Below are 23256 nucleotides of genomic sequence, written 5' to 3'. Positions count from 1 at the left end.
TGTGAGAAACACAAATCTGTTTCCCATATTTCAGAATTATATGTTCTGCTATTTTATGTTGGATGCAGAGCGGCTGTTTATCCATTACTCTACCTTCACTAAAGACTTGAATTTCCAAGCCACTCTGAGTGATGAAAATGTCTAAATAACTTTGTCATCGTTACATTTCTATTTTGGGAACCGATAATGCAAATCCACTGATGCTCTCTGAAGGGAGTCGGAGCAGACAACGGAGGAGGAGACAGTCAGTTAGTACTAGAGGAAGTTTGATGAAAAGGGTGAGCAGGAAACAAAACGATGAGTCATCTTTTGGTTTTGTTGCAGGAAATGAAGGAAACATTTGTACACCTATTATCTTTCAGATAATAACTGTTTGTGCCCCTAGATTCTATAACCAGGCTGAAGATAAGCAACAACCTTATATCTCAAGTCGACACAAACAAGATAATGTAGCATGATTTAAATGGTGAAGAACGGCTTTGGCTGTTTATAAAGAATAAAAGAGAAAAATATGACGGACTTCTGTTCCTGCTGCGGTGTTTTGATCCAATTAGTGTCTAAACAGCAATCAGCTTTTTCTCCTTAGATGTATCATCTGGTGTAATGACCTCGACGTCTCTTCAGCAGACATGACCAGGATAACCATCGTCGGACTGAAACCGGAGACGACCTACGAGGTCAAGATGTCCGCCATCAACGGGAAAGGCGAAGGCGAGAGCAGCCGTTCCAGCACTTTCAAGACGGAGCCAGTCCGTAAGTGCCTGCCTCTCCTCCCGTCTCCCTGCTCCAAACACACCCTGACCCTCCAGCTTTGAACCTAATGCAGCTCCCTCCACCGCGTCCAGCAGAGCCCAGATGCTTCAGTCCTCTTTTCTCACGCCAAGCCCCGCCGTAGTCCTCCTCCCATCAGACGGGAGCACGAATCCACCGGCCGCTGCCGCTTCCTAACTCAGCCGCCTCATAGAGTGACCTCTGCAGAATGTATAACGTGTGTGTTTCTGTCCTCGTGAATGTGTGTGCCACACGAGATGCCTTTGCGTCTTTGCCCACAGCTGAGGTGATTTAGACTTTTCTTTCTAGACACTTCATACGTATTTATAAATCTGATTTACACTTCACTGCAGGGAGACGCAGCTCTGTATTTATAGATCACCTGCAGCATGAATTTTTAATATCGCAGCCACAGGTCAAGTCCTCCTGAGGAGAGTTTAGATCTTGTGATGGTGATGGCAGTGCATGATGAAGAGCAGAGGTGTTTCAGGAGGCTTTGAACTGTTTTTTTTTTTTTTTTTTTTTTTTTTTTTATGAAAGGGAGCAAAGTCATCTGAGAGGAAGGAAGATTATTAAGCACACAGGGAACTCCAGACTTTTTTCTGAAGGGGCATCCAGTTGGTTCCCTGGAAGCAGGATGCATCATAAGTCCAGTGCCTCCTGCACTCCACATCTCCTGCACAAGTCTGACAGCGGCCGAGATAAAACGATTCAGGAATAATCCAGACTAATGGGTTTCTGGCAATGCTTTCTCATTCCTGAGGGTTTAGTGGGAGAAACCCGGGATTGGGTGAGCTGAAAGACTTCATTTCACAGTGAGCCAACACATTTTAAGAGCTGAACGTAACACGATCGGCATATTGAAAATGATGGACAATACAATAGAGACGATAAGGAGGATAACATTTTCGACCGTTAGTCTTGAGGTGTCCTAATAAACTAAACTAACGTATTTAAATATGTAAATGCATTCATCAAATGATCCAATTAGTGAAACTTAGTGCTGAAAAAAAGTCCAGCAGGTCAGAATCTGGTCGTCTGCTGTGTTTTCAACATACACCTTTTTTTTTTTTTTTTTGCCATGCACATTTTTTCTTTCAGGTCATCATACATGTTCAGCATCTTTCATATATACTGCCACCACTGGTAAAGATGTGCAAAGGCCTTTAGATAAAACAGCATCCTGCCATTCAGTGCATTGTGGCAAGAGGAAGTTTTTTAACGTATTAGTTATTGCTCTGATTGTGAATGAGGGAAGGTTTAGGTGAATACTTTTTTTCCTGGTTTACCTGATTGCCATATTATCATATATTTCCCATTTTGAAGAATAGCTATGAAAAATGGGCCCCATGTGTCTCTCCATATGTGTTTGCTATGAAATCAGGAAGTGATAAATTAAAAATAAATAAATAAATAAATAAAAACATATACATTTGGTACATTTAATTCATAGAGAGGTTGTTGGGGTGCCATTGGTTGTAATACTGCAGATTTTGTGAAAAATGAAAGAACATTAATAATGCAGGGTTTGTTTCATGTGGTGAAAGAATGGACTCAATTTTAGATATTTTTTTAAAATTTCTTTTGAAAGTGTAAGCTCTTCCTGCAAAAAAGACAAATTTATTTAAGTCTTTTACACATTTTTACCAGAGGTTGCCAAGTTACAGCAGGCAAAAGGTTGAGATCAATACTGACTACATAACAGCACAGATGTTGTTTTTTAATATTTGAGTTCAGCTAACATTTTTGCTTGTATAAACTGGTGATTTTTTTAAAGTAGAACATTGTTGCTGTTTTTTTTTTTTTTTAAGTGACCACAAGGGATGGTTCTAATTGGCTGCTTTCTGACAGCAATGTCTCACAGAAAGCATATGTGAAAGTTTATCTTAAAGAACGTGAACTGAGAAAATGTAATAGATTAGGGCAGATTGTACAACATCTTGCAGAATTTTGAAAAATTGTACACATTTTTCAAAATGATATGATGAATCACTTTCTGTGAATAACAGATGTATATTCTGTTGGATTCTGAACAGGAGTAATTTGTTCTGTTTTCTACATGCATGTCGATATTTAGCATGAACAACTTAAAAAAAAAAAAAAAAAGCTTAAGCCAACAAAATGTACAGTATTTCAGTTTAAAATGTGCTCTTCTGCCTCATCACTTTTAGTTTAGTGCAGGCCTGCTTCAACTTTACACTTAGCACCGGGAGTAAGGAGACTTTTATTGATCTAAATGTTTCTCTCGCCACCAAATGCCCCATCCGTGCTCAAAGAAGCGAGGAGGTAAATTTCTGTTCGATCCCAGACTCATTGCTCATTGCTGTGGTCGGTCTCGCTCAAGCAGTGGTTGGCAGAGTCACGTTGTTCTGGCTCTTGTTTCTTAGAGCCCAGTGGCTTGTTTTTGAGTCCCTGCACATCTGATAAAAGCAGCAAAGAAAGTGAGGCAGGAGAGAGAGAGAGAGAGAGAGAGAGAGAGAGAGAGAGAGAGAGAGAGAGAGAGATGAAACTGACGGAGATGTTGTCATGGTAACACCAAAAAGCTTCCTTTAGCACCTGAAGAGAGTTGAAATTGTGTTATGGGTTTTTAAAATTTTTATCTCCATATATATTTGAATTCATCCGCTGCATTAAAGTTGATTCTGGAGGGCTTAGGAAGGAAACTTCACACGCCGTATTGCAATGCACGTATCATGCATCAAACAGGCTTTTATTGTTTAGATTTTTGATTTGCAGAGTGTGCCGAATGCACACCAGCAGAACTGCAAGTTCAAAATTAGCAGGTTTGTAGGTTTTGGTGACATGATTTACTGGAGATCAGATCACTGTGTGTAAATTTAGGATTTTATTACCTTCTAGTCAGTTTTTGTTGACAATATGCTAGCATATTGTAGCTTTGCCTAGATGACACAAGTTGAGGATGTGTAGGAACGAGATAGCAGTGGAGGAAAATTGTCTCTCTTTATTGACACATTGAGACGGGGACGCAACTGTTCTTATTCTGTCAAAAGAAGAAGTTGATGGTAATTAGTAACCTAAGTTTGAGGAACACATTGAAATTGCGCTAAAAGTGAAAATGACTGGGACAAGACTTGTTCCATATGAAGGTTGTTAGAATATGCTGAAGTCATTTGAAGCACGCCACCACACCCTGCAACTATCACCCATCAGGCAAACAATATCAAAGCCCCCCAGAACTCAGAAGGTGAAGCGAGTTATGAGATTCATCCCAGTGTTTGTGACCATCGGATCCATGGCAACCAGATCGGTGTATGCTCTAAACAGCAGCAGTGTTTGGGGTGAACAGATGAATAAATCAGATACATAGCAGAGGAGTTGTAGAAGGATTTAGTTTTTCTGACAGATAAAGTGATAAAAAGATCTTAGGCTCATTATTTACCCGTGAATGGAGCCAGCTGGTTGTTAGTTCACATTCAGGTCAAGTCTTTGTTTTTCCTCAGCGCTGGTGGTCATATTTTACAAGTATTCAGGTTTTTTTTTTTTTTTTTTTTTTTTTTTTTTTGTCTGAAGTATTTAGGTATCCATTATTTTCTTATTGAACTGAAAGGTGTTGGGTAATCATTGATTTATAAGTGAATCAAAGCCTTCTGAGTGAAAGAACTAGGTGATGGTTCTCTAGCTCAGAAAATCCTCTTAGAAATTAAGCATTAATTTCTAAGAAAATCAAGATAGCTCCATCGTGCTATCCATTCTGAGGAACGTTAACCTTCTTCTCATTCAGATCTTCACGTCAGGGTCATGAATGGATGTTTGTTTTCCTGTCTGGCATCCTTTGTCTCCTGCTTCCATCTGCACCTCATCACCTCGCTGCTCCTGTAGAGAAGTCCCCTTCAACGTTTTCCTTATTGTGCCTGAGTCAGCATTGTTATGAAGATGTCTTAATAGGCAAATTTTCCAATAATCTGTATTTACATTCAACAGACAAATTTGCCAATGCTGAACCGTGAACAACTGGGGGTTCACTACAGATAGATTATCTTTAATATTGATACTTAGACCGATGATCTAAAACATGAACTAGAGACAAAACAGCTAAAATCTATGAGGAATCTCTAAGGGTGTCAATACTTCTTAACATTTCTGTATGTTAGAGATTATCCTATATTGTAATTTCTGGTATTAAAACCCTAGAAGAGATTTTTAAGTTACTCTCGAATTAAAATGTTAGTAGATGGAGGTGCTGGAAGTCATTACATTTCACTTCCTAGTTGTGTGTTATGACAGCATCTTTTTAAAAAAAAGTGAAAAAGAAGAGAAGGCAAATGCATAAGGCTCAGTGAGGCGGTGTAGGGGAATGGCACAGAGTTAATGATGCAGCAGGACACAGCTGCCCTTTTTCATTGATCATATTTCTCATTTTATTGTTTCTGTTCTCTTTGTGTTATTGTTTTCTCATGTTTTTCCCCTCCATCTATTCTGTATTCCACTGGACTTCTCAGAATATTCTCTCACAAGTAAGTTCTTCTTCTCCCTTTCTTATCTGCTTATTATCTGCAGTTTGCATCGTTTCCATTGAACATTCCTCATCATTAACAATGTTAACGACAAAGTGACGTCTTTACCGATTCCCATTCATTCATCACATGTCCATTTCCTTACTGTAAAGTCGATTGAAGATAGTTTCACAAAGGTGCGACGACAACAGTGATTTTTCCTGTTTCTTCTTTTGTGTGAAATGCAGCAGTGGCTCAAATCACTTTCAGACATGGAGAAAAGACATGAACACTAGAGGAGGCCTGAGTCATGTCAGAATCAATGTCCATCCTGATCATTTTTCTTTCTTTTTTTTTCTTGCAATAGTGCAAAAACTTTCTGTCTCCAAAATAAATAATTTAGACTGAAACAGTCAGAATATTCCAGAAAGTCTGTGACTTTGTCTGAAAAGAAGTATTCATGCACCTTGAATTTCTCCACAGTTTGTCACGTTACGACTACGAGGTTCAATGAAAACTTTAGAGAGCAAAACAGAATCATGAGGACCAAGGCTGTTTAAAAAATGTAAAACAAGAGTTAAATTTTAAATTTAAAACAAGAGTTAGATTTTAAATTTAAAACAGAGTTGGGTTTCACAATCACATCTGAGTTTTTGAACATCTCGTAAAGCTCTGTTCAATGTGTCACCTGATTGTGGAGGCAGGATGAACCTTTGGTTCTGCAAAGTACCAACTCAGGGGTGTTGAATACAAAATGAAGTCACAGTCTTCAGACTTTTTCTTATAAAATCCTTTGAAATCATGTGCTGTTTGTCTTACATGTCATAATTATGCAGCACTGTGCGCTAATCCATCACATAAAGTCCCAATAAATCACTGTGAAATTTCAGGTCTTGATGTGATAAAATGTAAAAAGGTTCAAAGAGTGTGAATACAGTCGGAAGGCAGGTAAAGCCGCTATGCTTATTCTAAAAGCTTGACTTAATTTGCACCTTAATTAGTCAGACACGGGGCAGAATGGAGGCAGCATCCAGGGAATAAACTCCAGTTATGATGCAGATGGTGTTTACTTCAGAAATGCTCTTATTCCTACACTGTGAGGAACACAGAATCCCGGAAGACCGTAAGATGTTGGACTCACTTTTGGGAAAACAAATATTCATCGAACTTTGTTCTTGTTTTCTTGAATGGGACCAAGATGTAATGACTAAAACATGCACTCTGACATTTTCATCAACAAAACCATTGTTTGTTTTTCTGTTTTGCTCCAAAAAAAAAAAGAAAGAAAAAGCATAATCAAATTTTAATGGAAAAGTAATTTTGATCCAAGAGTCACAACTGAATTAAAATATGCTAAGCTGCTATTTATTTTTTTCACTAATTATTCTTCATCACCTCAACTGAGCTTACCAACATATTGTCTTTTTTATTATTATTATTTTGACATGATTTGAACCATGAATATTAAAACTGGGTGTAGATGTAATTCCATGTAGAACTCATCAGCTCTGACAGGTTGTTTATTGTCATCAATGCCAATTACACCAGCGTAGGCCAAACTTTATAGTTACTGACAAACCTACATTTTCAAATATATTTGAAATGCAGTCAGTACAGCAGGTGTAATAAATCTCCACACCTGAAGGTTTAACACATTGATTAGGACTTGAACACATTGTTGGTGCTCAGCTGTCGTCCAGTCAGACGCTGGGGTCACATTAACAGCAGCAGCAGCTGCATGGGAGCGTTCCTGCCGTTTGTGATCATCACTAAGCACTGAGGACTACTGCTTCTCTCATGCTGTTCTCACCATTTTTCAGTTGCATCATCGATCCCACCTGCTATCGCTGCCACCACTATGGCCATTAGTGAGTATATGCGAGTCCAGCAGTGTGTCTGTCACATCTCCCTGTCCTGCCTGCCTGGCTTCACACGTAGCGTAGATGTTCGTTAACGTTTGGTGTGCCTCACAGGAGGCGATCGTGTTCTGTATGATGAGCATAACCAGTCCAACACAGAATTAGCTGATATTGGCAGCTTACCTGCTTTTCTAACTCTGTTGATTCGTCCTTAATCACACTAACACTAAACAGTTTAAATGTGACAGGGCTCCCACACACGGGAAGTTGCATACCTTTCTCAAAAGTTTCACTGAATGTTTTAACTGATTTTTAAACTCTAAAGTTCATCTTGAATATATGACAAAATTTTCTAGATGTATGGATGGATAAAAATATGGAGCGACAGATGGAAAGATGGAGTAGCTGGTGAGATGATGGATGGAGAGACAGTTGAAAGGATGGACAGACATATGGATGAAAGAACAGATGTTTGAGCGGTGGGGTCGATGGACCAACAGATGGAAGGGTGGATGGACAGACGAATAGTTGAATGGGCAAAAAATTATGGATGGTCACATGTAAAGATGGACCAACTGGACACAACTTTTAAATAATTGGAATTCAAAAAAACATTGAGAAAAGAAATATTTTTTTACTTATTCATTTTTCTTTTTTCAAACTAATCCTAATTTTTGTATATTCTTAAATTCCCTTCCTTTCCAGACTGCATGGGAACCCGGTTTGTGGTTATAAATAACACATTTATGTATTCGGGTTCCCCGCAGGTTAAAATTGTGAAGTTTGTTTCATTGTGACGGAGGACGTTTATGTTTCCTGTGGCGAATCAGTGATCTCAGAACTAACCTGCTTTTAGTAGAGGTAGCGATAAAACACTAGCATGTTGCTGTAAAAGTTGTGGGTTTTAAAGGGCCTCAGCTACTTTTCATCCTGGAACTAATTATCATCGATTCATAATCCAGTCATGTCTGTCAAGAATTCCTCCCAACCCATCAGCTCATGAAACTATTGAGGTTTTCTGGCTTCAGTCTAAATTCATTGTAGGTTTATAATATTGAGTTTGTGTTTTACTCTTCATTGCTTTTGGGCGCAGGAGTTTTTGTACTTTCATTTCCTCCTAGCGGGTGTCTGGACTGTGTGGCATGTCGGGGTAAGTCAGGCCACAGAAGAATGGTTTTACTGAAAGGTGCCCTTTTTCTTTTCTGTCCATTTGTTGTTCTACCTTCTCTCTGCACATAAACTGATTTCTGACTCATGTTTCATGATGAATAGATCCTTAAAAAGGACAACCAGAAGCAGTTTAGGGAGCCTCTGTGATCATCATGGAGAATTTATTATGAAACATATAAATGTTAACAATCAATATAAATGAGCTTCTGTGGTTTGATCACCTACATCCCTTCATAGAAACTCTTTATCTCATATATGTAGCAAACAGCAGGTCATGTGTCAGAAAAAGGGAATTGTTGTTGCTTTTCCTTCCTTTTCTTCCTCATAGAAAGGATTCCTGGCTCAGTGGGTCTGTGTTCAGCTGTCTCTGTCCTGGTATTGATGGAGCTGTTGCAGCCATTAACTTTATTTTAACCTCTCTTTTTTCCAATAGAAAGTACTACTGGTCCAGTTCTTCTGTGTTTACATGTCTGCTTCCTTAACAAAGCTGATTTTCTTTTCTACAGACTGCACTGATGATCCAGCTCTGTTCTGTTTAGCTCTAAAGACGCTGACTGTGGCCCTTAACGTTGTGTTCTGTCTTTCGTTCTTTTAGAAGAGTTCCCCTGACTCACTACATTATTTGGTTCAGGTGTAAAACTTCCTGGACAAAGACAGTGATAGTTTTGCTGCCATCAACTTTTTGCATTTTCTTCTGGTGTTTTTAGTCATAGAAAGTGCTTCCTGTCTCATGGACAAACTTATTAATAGTTATCGCTTCCATGATCATGTGCTTGTGTGTGTTTCATGTGTTTCTCTCCCAGAGAAGGAACAACAGGCGCAGTGGTTCTCTGTTTATTTTTTATTTACGGTTCCTACTGAGTCTGGTTTTGTTGGATGCTCACCTTTGTTAAAAAGGAGACGCTTCTGCCCACTGGTGCCACATGCTTGCTCCAGACTGCAGGCATGGAGCAAGCATGCAGCGAGCAGCTGAGCTCTAGTATTTTAGAAGTTGCTTTTCTGGGGGGGGGGAATAAAAACCAGTTCATGATATGAATGATTTAGTTTAGTTTTGAATACTATAATATTGTGAATGTGTATTTTTGCTTAAATATAAGATAGTTACTCTGACTCCGGACTGTGTCGTTGTCAGACGGTGTCGATTCGTTTCTATGTGGCATCTTTTGCAGAAACTGGGGGGGGGGGGCTTTTAACTTGCTGCTCTGAACAAGAGGTTGCAACAGGAATCACTGACGCCACACTTTAATTTCATTAAAAAAAAAAAAAAAAAAGCTCACTCTTAACTGACTAACGTTTCCATGTGCATTGCCTTCGTTTATGCGCTAACCTCCAGGAATCATCAGAATGAACCGTGTGCTCTCTGTAGTTCAACCAGACTGGTCACGTCTCAGTCGCAGGTTCAGGCTCCTCATGTTCACGGTTCGCGCTTCATCACTCAGTTGTTCCTGCATCCCTGTGACAAAGGTAGCAAATGTGGCGTCTGTCAGGTCTTAGATGTGTCAGCCGGCTGCAGACCCTCCTCAGTACTCCATCTGGTTCTGCAGGGGCCCGGTAATGGATCTGGGCCCTGCAGAACCAGGTGAGCTGAAGCAGTGAAACTTCCAAGACCTGCCGGACTCTGACTCCTGAGGTCTGACGCTGTGCCAAGTTTCCATGTGTTCATACTTAATGTGTTGTTTCACACTTGGTTCTCATGATTGGTACATGGAAAACTGCAGACTTTCCTCTTTTATTCATGCCTACATCCTATCCAAACCAAACCCAGCTGCTGCGTTACTGCTTTGCTTTAATTTTAAATTAATTTGCTGTAGTTTGAAGGCAACATTGATTTTTATTAGCTTGTTTTTTAAGTTGCCTCATGCCTCTTATCTCCAGTAACCTTTTTAAAAATATTCAGTTCAGGGATTAATCTGCTCCTCTTGTTTTGTTTTGCTATTTTGTCTCTAACATTTTCATTTGTTTTGTTTTTTTGTTGACACGTTTTCATCATTTCAAAAATGTTTTGTATGTTTTCCATGTGGCTCCCCGCCCCGCCCCTCTTCCCGCTCTGGCCCTCCCGTATTTTCTTTGACCAATCATGTCCGTGCGCATCATGTGACTGCGCCATGCGGCTCTTGCATGGTGCTGACGATGTGGTCTTCGGTGATCAACAGAAGGTAACTTTTCTTTGAAATTAGATTGAAACACTTTAGATCATTCTGTCATTTTTCATTCAACGTTAGCATAGAAGTACTAAGCATGAAATCACATGACAGATATTTCATATCATTCATCATCATGGTTGTAGAATGAGCCCCGACTAACTGGATTTAACATATGATAGGTCCAGATTTCAGTATTTTTTTTAAAATATAGTTTCATGTAATATTTGAATTTTTAGAGAGACTGAATTAAGGAGATTTCCTTAGCTGGGAGCCATTTTAATACATATTAACAAAAATAAATGTCTGAATTATTTTATTTTATCTGTAATAAATCCATATGATTTGAGTTTTACTTCTAAATTTCAGTTTGTTGAGATGCACCTGTGTGTGATCTGACTCAGTTTTCTGGAGGATTCCTGATCCGAACAGATTTAAATCAGGATTTAAATGTGGGACTCACACCACCTTCAGAATAAAGTGGAAACTGGTTACAGTATCAGTCAGATGAAGCTCTGGTCATCTCGGCATTTTCTCACAGAATAACTTTAAACCATAAAAAAACTGTTTGCCGTTTTTAAAACCTTACATTGTCAAAGCCCAATACTGGAAACAGACTTTTGCCTAATCTTTTGTCGTCCATTTAGTTTTTCTACATTTTCATATTCCTGGGTGCAAAAAAATGCCTTAATGAGTAATATTTTTCCCATATTTGTATTTATCTTATCCATCCTCTCAAGGTGCCACCCATTGTCCTCTGCAGCATTCTGACCGCTAGACACGATCCTCCACAGGATCATTTTCCATGCTTTTCATTGTAAACGAGTTTAACCTCTCATACTCCACTGATTGGACCCACCGCAACACGTTCGCGTCTCCGCAGCGCGTCCTGCAAATTAGATTTCTTCTCTTTCCTCCGCCCTGCACCTCCTTCCTGTTTGCATGTGTCTGCGTCCTTAGTGTCATGTCTTCTTTGTGGAAACACAAATTTAACTTCATTTTTGCTTTTTGTTCAGTTACGCTCAGCAACAGACAGAGCTGTGAACACAAAACCTAGAACTGCTTCTGTACATTTCTAACTTCTGTTGTCTCTGATTGTTTTGCTGGGATGTGATGAAAGGTGCCACCGGCTGCATGTCTTATGTAGAAGTAATGGGTGGTGGGCGCTCCACATGCTCCACCCTCTTTGTGTGGCACCTACTGTACATTTTCCAGCCCGCAGTCCGAGTCTCTCATCCTAACCGCTTCACTTTGTCTCTCCGAGTGTTATAGCTTCAGAAAGTTTGTTCCTAATCCAGACCGATGCTTGCAGATAACCTCTCTGAATGCTTCACTGCTGCTGCTTTTACTAACGCTTTCTAATTTATTTCCAGCCTCAGTCATGCTCACCCCAGCCTGCTGGATTGTAGTCTGCAGCACTCTAACCTAAAGAATAAAGTGTCGTCATGCATATTCATCTCAATAACTTCAACTGCTAGTGCCGATCTGTAGAATATTAAATATCCATGCAAGAGAAACTTTTTTAGGGCAATTTAAAATAAATGCATGAATTAGATTTCCTCCTCTCCTCCGCTTTGCGGAAAATTAAACTTCGAGCTGTGTGCGATCTGTTTTGGAAATTTACATAACCAATCAGCTCACAGCTAATGAGTTTTTGTTTTTTTAGTCGCAATCTCCACAACCATCACAAAACCGCATGAGAAGAGGCAAACATTCAAGACAAAAATGCACCGAGAACCACGCTGACCTTCCGTCCCATAAGCCTATGTAAATGTTATTAAAAGTAATAGGATAACATGTCCAATCAAGGCCTACAGGCTCATTATCCTGCGACCGAGCAGAAATTACTCAGGAGGATGGAGCTGATAATGAGGAGCCTGGAGGAGAGCAGCACCTCCGTCAGAGAGCAGCCTTTCTAAACCCTCATGCTGTCCTTCAGCTGATGATCCACACGCAGTCATTTCTAACACTTATACCATTTCTCACTCTGGCCTTAAATGTTGGTTTATTTCTTACTCAACAAGTGCTTCAAATTAGCTGCTATGGGTTTTTTTTGTTGTTGTTTTTTTTCCAAATGTCACACGGAAAAAGCAAGCTCATTTGTTGAACACAAATGATATCTCTCTTCATGTACAAGTGCAGCGGTAAGAGTGGTTCAGGTTTTTGGAATGAAACCACTCCAACAGGGTTACTAGGATACATTGATTTTTTTAAAAATGATGTTTTTTTTGTGACTTATTTAAATCTCACTTTGCTATGATGAAAAACAGATTTAAATCGACCATCTAGTGACAAGAAACAAACCAGCTTAGCTGAGATTTACGTTTTAAAATCCTATTTTGACTAAATGCCATCTAAGTGCACTTGGCAATTATTGGCACCCCAGGTAAAAATGTTTGTGATGTGTAAATCTAAATATTCAGTCCCTCCAGTGTTTTTTCTTTCTTTCTTTCTTTTTGCAGTTGCGCTATCATGGAAAATCATTCAAAATCAACAAGTCCTTGCATTTTTTTTCTCCCTAATGCGCCATTTTGAGTTTATTGCAAATATTCAGCGAAGACGGTCAAAAATACAAATGACTGCTAACTCCCACCTGCAGGTGGCAGCATTTCTTACTTCTACTACACTTCTGCCTCAGCCTTTCTTGATGTACAGCTATTGAAGTTCATTAAAGAATAAAATTACTTGTGCTTTTTCCTCATCTTTTTTCTTCTATATGTAGATTCTGGAAAAGGCTTACTGAGTAAAAATAATGAAGAAATGAATTGCAAATATTTCTAGAATAGCACCACAAAATCTGTGATTTTGATTGCAAAAAGAAAATCACAAAAACAGAAACTGTGGAAAGGACTGAATATTTCTTTTACCCATCCATTCCCTTAGACTGAATTTATTTACAATACAGAATTTAATTCACCTCAGTTGTAACTAAACAAGTCTAAAGTATGTGGATTATTTTACTGAGCCACTATTCCTGAACCAGGGCTTTTAAATAGAAATGAATGCTCCTAATTCACACTCCAATCTCTAAATAGCAGCAAAGTGCTTCCAGTATGATCCTTGGTATGTGTGGAATGTCTGGCAACTCGGCTGCTTTTAAACTGCAAGACGTTACAGACCAACTGAGTTAGTTTTATTGTAGCCATTTTCCTGAATTATGAAGAGAAAAACACGTCTTTATTTGAAATTGGTGTTCTTTAGCATTTCCTATTTTGAAGAGTGGCTAAAATAACTCCTCATTTCTATCATTTCTCTCTCATCAAAGCATCAAAAGTCATGGATTACTAATCCATTTCCTGACCCTCTGATTTACCTGAACTCATAAATTAAAAATACATTCAGTTACATTTATTTCATGTTAATTGTTACAGATTTAGCTTAAAACATCTATAGTTTCCTAACTTGGGATTAATATTCAGTTATGAATACATGCAGTCATGTTAAATGTTGAGTTTATCTAAAAAAAACAAAAAAAAAAACATTCAGTGTTAGACAACAAATGCTGTGAAATGTATGCTTATTTGTAGGCTGTTTATAGGCCATTACAAAGGTACCAATAACTGTTGGGGCATAAAAATATCCCAAAAAGGCTTTTTCTGAGTTTGGTCCTTTAGTGTCAACAGTGTTACAGAATTATACAGGGTAAACAAAGGACAGCTTGTATGACAATATAATTAACATCGCATATACATTTGACAGTCATCTTATTCTAACAGCTTGTAAAGAAACGGTTCCATTTAAAATGAAGTCGGTTCCAAAACTGTGTTCAGCATTTACTGTAGAAGAAAACTTTGGATTATTTTGGGTTCTGTGAAGTAGAGATTAGTAGTAAGTGAAACACCTGATGCATCCAACACACCTGAATAGGATGGTTGTAACGGAGGTAATGCAGCATCCTCACTTTTAGAGATTTGCTCTGACTGTAGACATGGTCAAGCTTAAGCTAGTAGCTATTTTATTTTACCCATTAGGGATGTTAAAAATTAAATGCAATGCTTTATTGTCTTTCCTACATTGAAGAGTTGTCTATCACAACAAACTTACAAAAAAAAAAAACCTGAGCAACTTAAGAAGAGTAAAGTATACATTTTGAAAAATCTGCTTCATTGACATTTTTACATGCAAAGAAATCACTGACTACTCTGAACTCCTTCACAGAACCCCTTTTTTAATGAAATCCAGATATGTCCCTCAGTTTGTGCAAGTAAACTTAAAATGCCCAGCATCTAAAACACAAACTGGGCTAAAAAATATTGATGTAACTAATAATTATGTTCTGATCTTGTGCAGGGGAACCAACTTCTCCCATACTAGAAGTCATACTTGTAAAGAGCAGTAATTCTGCTAAAGTCAAGTGGACCAAGCAGGACGACGGAGGCTCGCCCATTATACGCTACCTGATCAGATACAAGGCTGTGAGTACACCGGGCAAGGAGGCAGCAGGGTGCCACTTTGCATTTTCTCCGTTTCTACACCGATTAACATGAGAAATAACAAAGTCCTGGAGACATCCTGCTGCCAAATGGAAGCAGGAGATACCAGCTGGGTTCTATCATGAGGAGAGGCGCCAGCAGCAACACAAACACATTTAGCCTCACTTTAATCCAAGCTATTGTTTTAAGGCTACAGTTTGTATCGTCTTGAAACAAACACATGCTCCCAGACTGCGTTCTGCCAATTTTAAATGAGCATTTTTCACTGGGGAGAAATGAAAATTACCAGTAAAACACTAAATCCCCCAGTTGGCTTCCAACCAGGGGTTGTTTACAACTGAGTTCTGTTAAATGGTAATTTAAAAAAAAAATCATTTTCATACAGAAGCACTAGATTTGGCTTCTGAGAGGATTTTTCTTTGAGAGGAGCTTAGCTAACGTTCGGGCCACCTCAGCAGATGTTAGCTGCTGGTTGTGGTTCAGAGTTTGTAAAACTAAAATATATTAAAGGCTTTATTTAACCAGGAAGCTCCGAGTGAGTCGATGCCGATCTCTTATTCCAGACAGTCCTGGTCAAATTATGAATCCAGCTGAAGCAAAGATATTCACAAAAACTAAATCAGATCAAATCAGACGAAACATTTTATGTTTTAGGTCACTTGAGGAAATCAAGCTGATTTATATTTGTTAAATGCCAGAATAATAAAAATGATTAATATTGTGGAATATATTTGTCTTCAAATTCAGAAATGTACACATGTTCTCATTATTTTTCTCTTGACCTTCTAAAGACAAGACAAAAACAAAGTCTTGACATCAAAGTTTAATCTGCAACTTTAAGAGCAACAAGACATGGTGGCATTGCCCAGATTGGGTTCATTGTCCGTTTGAAAGATCAAGATTTAACTTTCTGGTTGAGGTTTCTGGGAAGTACACCGGAAAACCTCCCTGAAAACTGTAAAATAACCCTGTTTGACAGATGAATGTAACATGATGTTCTCCTACCCTCTGATGATTCACATGGTCAATGTCCATGTTTCTCTTCTTGATATCTTGACTCGTTTCTTTAGATTTTCCATGATGTGCCACAAGGAAGGCATGTGTTTGACATGTGATTAAAAGTACATCAATAAGTTATGAATGAACCCATCTGAAACTGAATAAGCTGGTCAATCATCTGAACTTTACCAGACTGTTTACAGGTGTAGGGATCTTTGTGCATGTTAATCCAAACTGACCTAAATCCGAAAAAAGTGTGCTTACTTAATTTCAATCTAGTGAATGCATAAATCTGGTTTCGACATGTTTTATTGTAATTGGACTGGTGGCAGGTGTGCATTCATTTTGAAATAAGATCCTCCCTATGACACGCTGTGCTGACGCCTGTCCTGTCTGCGCCCCGCCTCCCCACCAGAAGCATATGTCTGACTGGAAACCGGAAACGCACCTCCCCTCTACCAGCAATTACGCGATGCTGAGTGGCCTGGACTGGAACACGGATTACGAGGTCCTCGTGGTGGCGGAGAATCAGCGGGGCCGATCCGAGCCATCCATCACTTCCTTCAGAACTGCTTCGGAGCCCACCACCGTCCCAGGTACCACTTCCATCATTCCGCCTCAGACATCCACACACGACATCATCTCAGGCTCCCACCGTGACCAGAGGGCCTCTGGATTTAAAGTCTCCGACTTGCACTCATGATCTGACATGAATGATCTAGGATCGTCAACGCAGTTTATTGGGATTTTTATTTGGTAGGCCAAAATGAAGTAGTTCATAAATTTGACGTTTGAGAAGAATGAGGTAAAAATCTGAAGATTTTGGCATGCGTTGGTGTTCATCCCCTTTTACTTTGATACCAGGTGATGCCAGCTGTTAGTCCTGCCTTCATGGCCTTTATGCAAGAGTTGTGAGAAGATGCTGTTTTGGATCTTCCATAATTGTTCTAAATAAAAGATGCTTAGCAACAATAACATAATGGACAATCATAATGTTCTTCATGGGACAGCAGTGGAGTCAGTCAGAGGTTTCTTCAGATCTGCTGTAACACAGACCTCTGGCACACACCTGTCAGCATCTGCAGTGACTCCTTAAAGAAACTTGGAAAGTTTAAGTTACAACTGAAACAAACTTACAATGAGAGCTGCAGTGGAGATGTTGAGATTAAAGCATAATTAGGATTTTAAATGGCCAGAGCTGAATGTAACTGAATCTGTGGCAAGATAAAAAAAAAATAAATCAAGCTCTGTCAAATCTGATTGGACTTAAACTGTTTTGCAATAGAATAGACAAAAGTATTTATTCGTGGGAACGCTGTTGGAGAAAAACCCGACGAGGCTGAAGCGCTTCTAAAAAGTACAGACCCAGGAATATAAATTTACTCCACTTCATATTTACTGTATGTCAGGCTTTCACAAAAAAAATCCCATTCAACTGCCTTGCAGTCTGTGGTTGTACTGTAAAGGCTTGAATAAGTCAAAAGAGGCTGAATATTTCTGCAACCTATTGTAGATAAAATGTTCAGATGTTTTAAAACTGCAGTGTGTCTTGCATGGCAGACCTGGTCACTGTCAAGCCTCTGCTCCGCTGTGTTTCACTGGAACCTCGTGACCTTGGGCTGCCTCCCCATCGCACTAAACCTGAGCAGTGGGACAGATTAAACACCGTCTGTCATCTTCTATTTCTCTATTCTCTCTATTTTCATTCTCTATCTTTTCATGTCTTCCTTCTCTATTTGATTTTCTCAGGTTAGTTTACTGAATCAGGCTGATATCCTATTAGTTGCCACGAACACAAATAAAAATAGTCTAGTAAACAACGTGAAGCAGATCTAATCGTTATCCTACCTTACATAACAGCTTGTTTGCTTATTGCATTGATTGGTCTGGAAAAAGTTACGCAGCCATTTGTGAAGCTTTGGGACTCCAGTGAGGACCATAAAACTTTCCAGAAAGAGTTGAGCTTCCAAACCGACTCCAGGACCCTCGACGACTCATCCAGGAGGTCCCAGAGACGCATCTAGGACTCTGCTCTGGCCCAACTTACCTCAGTTAAGGTCAGAGGTCATGATTCAAGACAAAAATGGCCTCCATTGGAGAGTTTTTTTTGGGTGAGAACCACTGCTGACCCAAAAGAACACAAAGGGCCGATCTCACTTTTCCCCCCAAAAACATCCTGATGATCCTCAAAAGACTTCTGCAAATATCTTCTTTGAGCTGATGAAACAAAAGTACAGCATTATCTGTGGCAGCAAACTGACAGCCTGAAGACACCACCCCCACCATTAGACATGGTGGTGTGAGCATCATGCTTTGGGTTTGCTACTCTTCTGCTGGGACTGGGAAGCAGGTCGGAATTAATTGGAAACTTTTAAAGGCTGCAGAAGACTTCAGACGTACAGCCAGAGATGCAATGGACATAAGCTTCTGGATATTTTAGAATGGCCTAGTCAAATCCAGACCTAAGTCAAACTGAGAAGTTGTGCTGTCAGACAAAATTGAGATATGCCTCAAAAGACTCTCACCTGGAGGGACACAAAACGCTGTTCTGCAAAGTAGTGACTGACAGAGGGCCTGAACATTAAAGCATGTCAAACTGAAGGTTTTTATTTCATATGAAAAATCTTGAAAGCACGAATCATAACGTAATACTTTTTGCACCAAATATTAAGTTGTGGTTTTAATGGGGTGTTAATACTTTTGCAAGACTGTTTTACATAAATTGGATTCAGGCAATTCCTGTGGCATCCAACAGCCAATCAGAAGAGTGAGCAGACTCACGGCACAAACTGTGCTAAACATCGACATTATGTTTCATAGAGAGTAAGAAAAATACAGCAGATGTCCTGTTTCACTGAAGACCTCCCTGACTTGGTCTCATTACTCTCCATGCGTAAAGGCATCCTCTCTGTTTCACGTCCTCTCATGCTGCCTATGTCTTTGCTTTCGCTGCTCGGTTTAGTGGCTCCCGCAGCTTTCAGGATGTGTTGCTGACCTGAATGCATGCTGTGTGGCCTAGTTAGGTGGGGATGCAGCCCTTACAGCCTGTTTTTTTTTTTTTTTTTTTTTGCATGGTGCCTCCTCCAGTTTAAATTAACGTTTGCCATTTATAACTAAAATACCCAAAAGGCACTTTTCTGGCTGTGCATGGCACATGAAGAAACACGCTATTTTCCTTGTTTTATTATCTGCCATGTAGCAGTGGGAGGTTTGGATCTCTTCTAGTTCTACCATAGCAGAAGTTAGCCTGGGTTTCATCCAAGTCGCTCCCCTCTTTGATTCCTCTAATTACTTCCATTTAACTTTTGTTTTGTTTCAGTTTATTCTTGTTCTTTTGAAGTGTTATTTTTTTTTTTTCCTTTTCCCCCCAACTTTTTTTCTACACTCCAAGCTGCTCTGAACCAGTTTTAGCTGAAGAAAAACAAAGGTTTATTTTTAGATGCAACATCTGCATTTCATTGAGCGTGTCCCTGCAGCTGCTCCTGGTTATACTCACTCAAAACAGCTGCTGCTTCGAAAACAAACAATCGATTTCAGCTTCCAGTCTGAATGCAGTGTTGATGTGCAGTTGAGACCCAATTTGTTGACTGTTTTTTCTTTTTTTTTTTCTTTTTTCTGTTTTAAACATGAGCTCCTAGTGTGGGAACTCAAAAAAATATAAATATTGCATTCATTTGAAGGAATTCTGAATCTGGAACAAGTTTTAGCATCTTAGCATTACGTTTCAGTGCCTCGCTCCTCTGTAGAGAGATTAAATATTAAGTTAGATCAATAAATCAGCATTTCACTGCATAGCTGACTTACAGAATTTAGTTTTGTAGAAATTTTGAATTTTGTGCGACGTATTTTTTTTAGAATATTTTAATACACAAATATTTTCTTATGGCCTATATAATCAGCAGACAGAAGGAGATTAAGCCACAAAAGGTTATTGCTAAAAAGACTGGCTCTACAGAGATCTCTGTATTCATGCAAAAATTAAAAATTAAAAATAGAAAGTTAAGCGGAAGGAAAAACCTGTGGTTAATAAAAAAGATCCACAAGTAACCACAAAAGATAAGCCTTAGTGCAAAGTATGTCCGTATGTCTGACCAAGAACTCTGCACAAAGCAGTTGGTCAGGGATCCTTTTGCATGAATGACTGCATCAATGCAGCATGGTACGGAGGAGACCTGTGGTTGTGCTGAGATGGAATGGAAGCCACATTTGTTTGGATTGTGCCCTTCAGCTTCTCTGTAACATTGACTCTGCTTTCTCTCATGCTTATTTGATACCATAGTAATAACATTAGGATTCGAAGCTCTGAAATGTCCTGGTAATCAGCTGTGCTGAAATGGGACTTGATAAAATACAGTATTTGAATTATGGTGCCTCCCCACCTTTTTTCCTTTCACTCAACTTTCCATTAAAATGCGGAACAAGACCATGTGGAAATAGTTTTGATTATTTTCAACCGAATTACTGAGACAAACTAACTTTTAAAACATATTCTACTTTATTAAGATGCACATGCTTCTCAGTTACTTGGAGATAACTGTAGCAAGCACTAACGATCATCCAAATCTCCCCAGCTAAGGTTAAAGCTAAAGTAAAACTGCTGCTGAGGATCTAAACCATGCAGCCAGTCACTCATCCATCCATGACTCAAACCTCATACCAAGCTTCTGTACTGAATGTGTGGTTTTTGCATGTTGGTCCATCGTCCTCTCCATTGGTGCGATGGTGGCAGAAGAAATGGTTTTGCTGCGGTTAGCTCCCTACTTTTATCTTTTCTTTGTGCATGCTTTTACCCAGAATGCTTCCTGATAACAGGCCTGATGTAGATGACATTTTTGTTAATTCAATTTTTCAGAAGTGTGCAAACAAGATTTCTTTGAACTTTTATCTGCTTGTTTAGTTATTCATTAGTTATTCATAACTAAACAAGCAGTTTAGTTATGAACTAACTAAACTGTTAGTTTAGTCAGAGTAAACTGACGACAGTTTACTCTGTCGTCAGGGTTACATTGTTTTCTCATTCAATGGATTTCTATTTCTGCTCTAATTAAACGAGACATGACAGAATCAGAATCCAGTTTATACTCAAAGGTTTCCTGCCAGTCTGTGTTTCTGAAATGTTAAGAAACGTGAATCCTGAACATCAAAATCATTTAGATTCATTCAATCTTTTTAGTCGCTTTTAGGCAGTTTTTCAGATTTGGACTCAAACTCATGGAAACCCAAAGAGAAAGTTGTTTAAATAAAAACATTCATAGCTCTATCTCAATAAACAAACTGAGCTTCCTTTTCAAGGTAACGAGTTAATTTTTTTTAAATTGTTTCACTTTTGACTAGAAATTCTAAAAACTGCTTGCTGGTCATAAGCAATGGTTATCACAGTTACTCTGGACAGTACAAGGCGAGGACTATTTTGATACGATACTCTGAGTAAAACAATAATTTTTCCAGACTTTTATCTTGAGATCATGACAAAACGTCTCTTTTCTGTTGGATACTTTATCTGAATGACAACTAAGAAATGTCTTTATTGAAAACAAGTTAGAAGCTCTCCTTTAGCCACGATTTTCCATTGATTGCTTAGTGTAAGAGTTGAAAAAAATGGTAGTAAAAGTTATTGTGTCTGCAGGATGTAACCTTACACCTGCATCTGTTGTGCATTACACCATTGGCCACTACTTATGAGGGGGTGATGGCTAAACTCACATTAGTTTAGTAGATTAGTTTTCTACGTTCAGATTTTCATTTAACTTCACATCATGACTGATTTAAAAGCTTTTTTGCAAAAAAAAAAAATCCACCTTTTTTCCTAGAGCATGTCTAAAATCATTTTTAAAACGCAGCTTGGGAAGCTAAAATACCTAGCAACACCACTACCGGCTTTGGCAGGATAACCAGTTCAGGAATGGCCTTAATTTTTCTTGCCGCTGATTGGCCGTAACACCAAAGTCGGAAATAAAGAAGACATAAGATAGTTTCTTACGTGCGTATTGGTGCATATTAAGGAATACTTGGTGTTTGAAATGTTAAACTAGGCAGGAAGTCTGAGATATTTATGGGCGGCTGTGATCTCTAACCTCAGTGAATACTTTAAGGTCCACTGTACATGCTAACGCAGATAAGGATTGTTGCCTGAAATTCCTTTCTTGTTGTCGTCATCCCATCACCTTCCATCCATTCCTGCCATAAAACATCACTCGTTGGCTGTGCTGCTAACATACTAAGACTTTTCTTTTCTTTTTTTTTTTCATTCCTCTGACTTACAGTTCCCTTCTTTGTATTCCTCTGTTCAGTTTAAAAATCGCCTTTTTGACTTGGATTTCTGAATTTCTGACCTATTTTTCAATCTCTCTCTCCCTGTTTTCCCTCTTTATCTCCTGCTTCCCTTTTCTCCGTGTCCTCTCCCTGTCTCCATGTGTGATCTTCTGGGCACCTATGGACCATGACATTGCCATAAACACAAATTTATTTCTTTGTTTGTACTTTTATGTTTTGTTTTGTTGTTTTTTTTAATGCCACTTGATGACTATCACTTAAAAAAAAAAACAACAACTTGTAAATATTGCCTGTGTGTGTATTGATGACAAATAACTCTAGCTACCCTGGGCTGCCAGTGCGTGTCTTGCAGTCTGGCGACTCTCCTGCTGTCAGCGCTGACTTTCCTCTGGCTCTCATAAACTGATTTTGTTCGAGGAGAAAGAGGAGAATCTGGACCTTTTCAAATCTTTGGGTTCAGGCTCCTTTGCTTTCTATGCCTTCTGACCTTTGTGCAGCCACACACAAGTTTGGAAACAAAAAGATGAAGAGTCAAGACCGTTGGTTTCATGTTATTACAGGGTGCTCAGTACTTGCATCATTTTCAGATTTTGGGGGGAAATTTATGGTTCAGTTCACTTTTTCATCTGTTTTCATGTTGAGCAGCGCTGTGAAAAACCATCTGCCCCTTACAGATTTCTCCTGTTTTGCTTGTTTTTGTCACACTTTAATGTTTCAGACCATCAAACACATCTTTGACTAAACAGTAATTGCTTTCAGTGTTAAATTATGAACTAACTGTGTGACCTATTTGGAAAGCTGGTCACACCCAGACCTGATTATAGATGGAGGTACAGTTGGTAGCACTGCTGCCTTGCAGCTAAAAGCTTCTGGGTTTGAATCCCAACCTGAGTTCATTCTTAGTGGAATCTCCGTGTTCTCCCTGTGCATGCTTGCTTTCTCTCCAGGTACTCCAGCATCCTCTCTCACGGTCTCTAAACGGTCCAAAGGTATGAGTGTGTCTGGTGTTTGTGACCCCAAATGGTCCAAAGTACACCTCTGAATTGCTCAAAAATATAGATATAAAACACTTTATTTATAAAAAGTGTTTTTTTAGATAAAAATCTGAAAAGTGGTATTTTCACATTCCTGAGGTAAATATGAATGAGATTCAATG

At 39.0% G+C, this 23256-nt stretch overlaps 1 protein-coding gene across 1 annotated transcript in view; it reads left to right on the top strand.

Moving 5' to 3' along the window:
* The window catches only part of ncam1a (neural cell adhesion molecule 1a), a 279917-nt gene that overhangs the window by 235805 nt on the left and 20856 nt on the right, over positions 1-23256 (top strand). The window contains exons 13-17 of the mRNA XM_088012457.1: positions 628-753; positions 5232-5246; positions 7046-7093; positions 14686-14810; positions 16243-16423. Coding sequence (XP_087868583.1) covers positions 628-753; positions 5232-5246; positions 7046-7093; positions 14686-14810; positions 16243-16423 — 495 coding nt within the window. The remainder of the gene's footprint in view (positions 1-627; positions 754-5231; positions 5247-7045; positions 7094-14685; positions 14811-16242; positions 16424-23256) is intronic.

The sequence above is a fragment of the Poecilia mexicana genome, unplaced genomic scaffold (genome assembly GCF_051168715.1).
Source record: "Poecilia mexicana isolate PSO_F unplaced genomic scaffold, ASM5116871v1 scaffold_14, whole genome shotgun sequence".
Taxonomy (NCBI): Eukaryota; Metazoa; Chordata; class Actinopteri; order Cyprinodontiformes; family Poeciliidae; genus Poecilia; species Poecilia mexicana.
The sequence above is the reverse complement of the archived record's forward strand: the minus strand, read 5'-3'. Positions and strand labels throughout refer to the sequence as shown.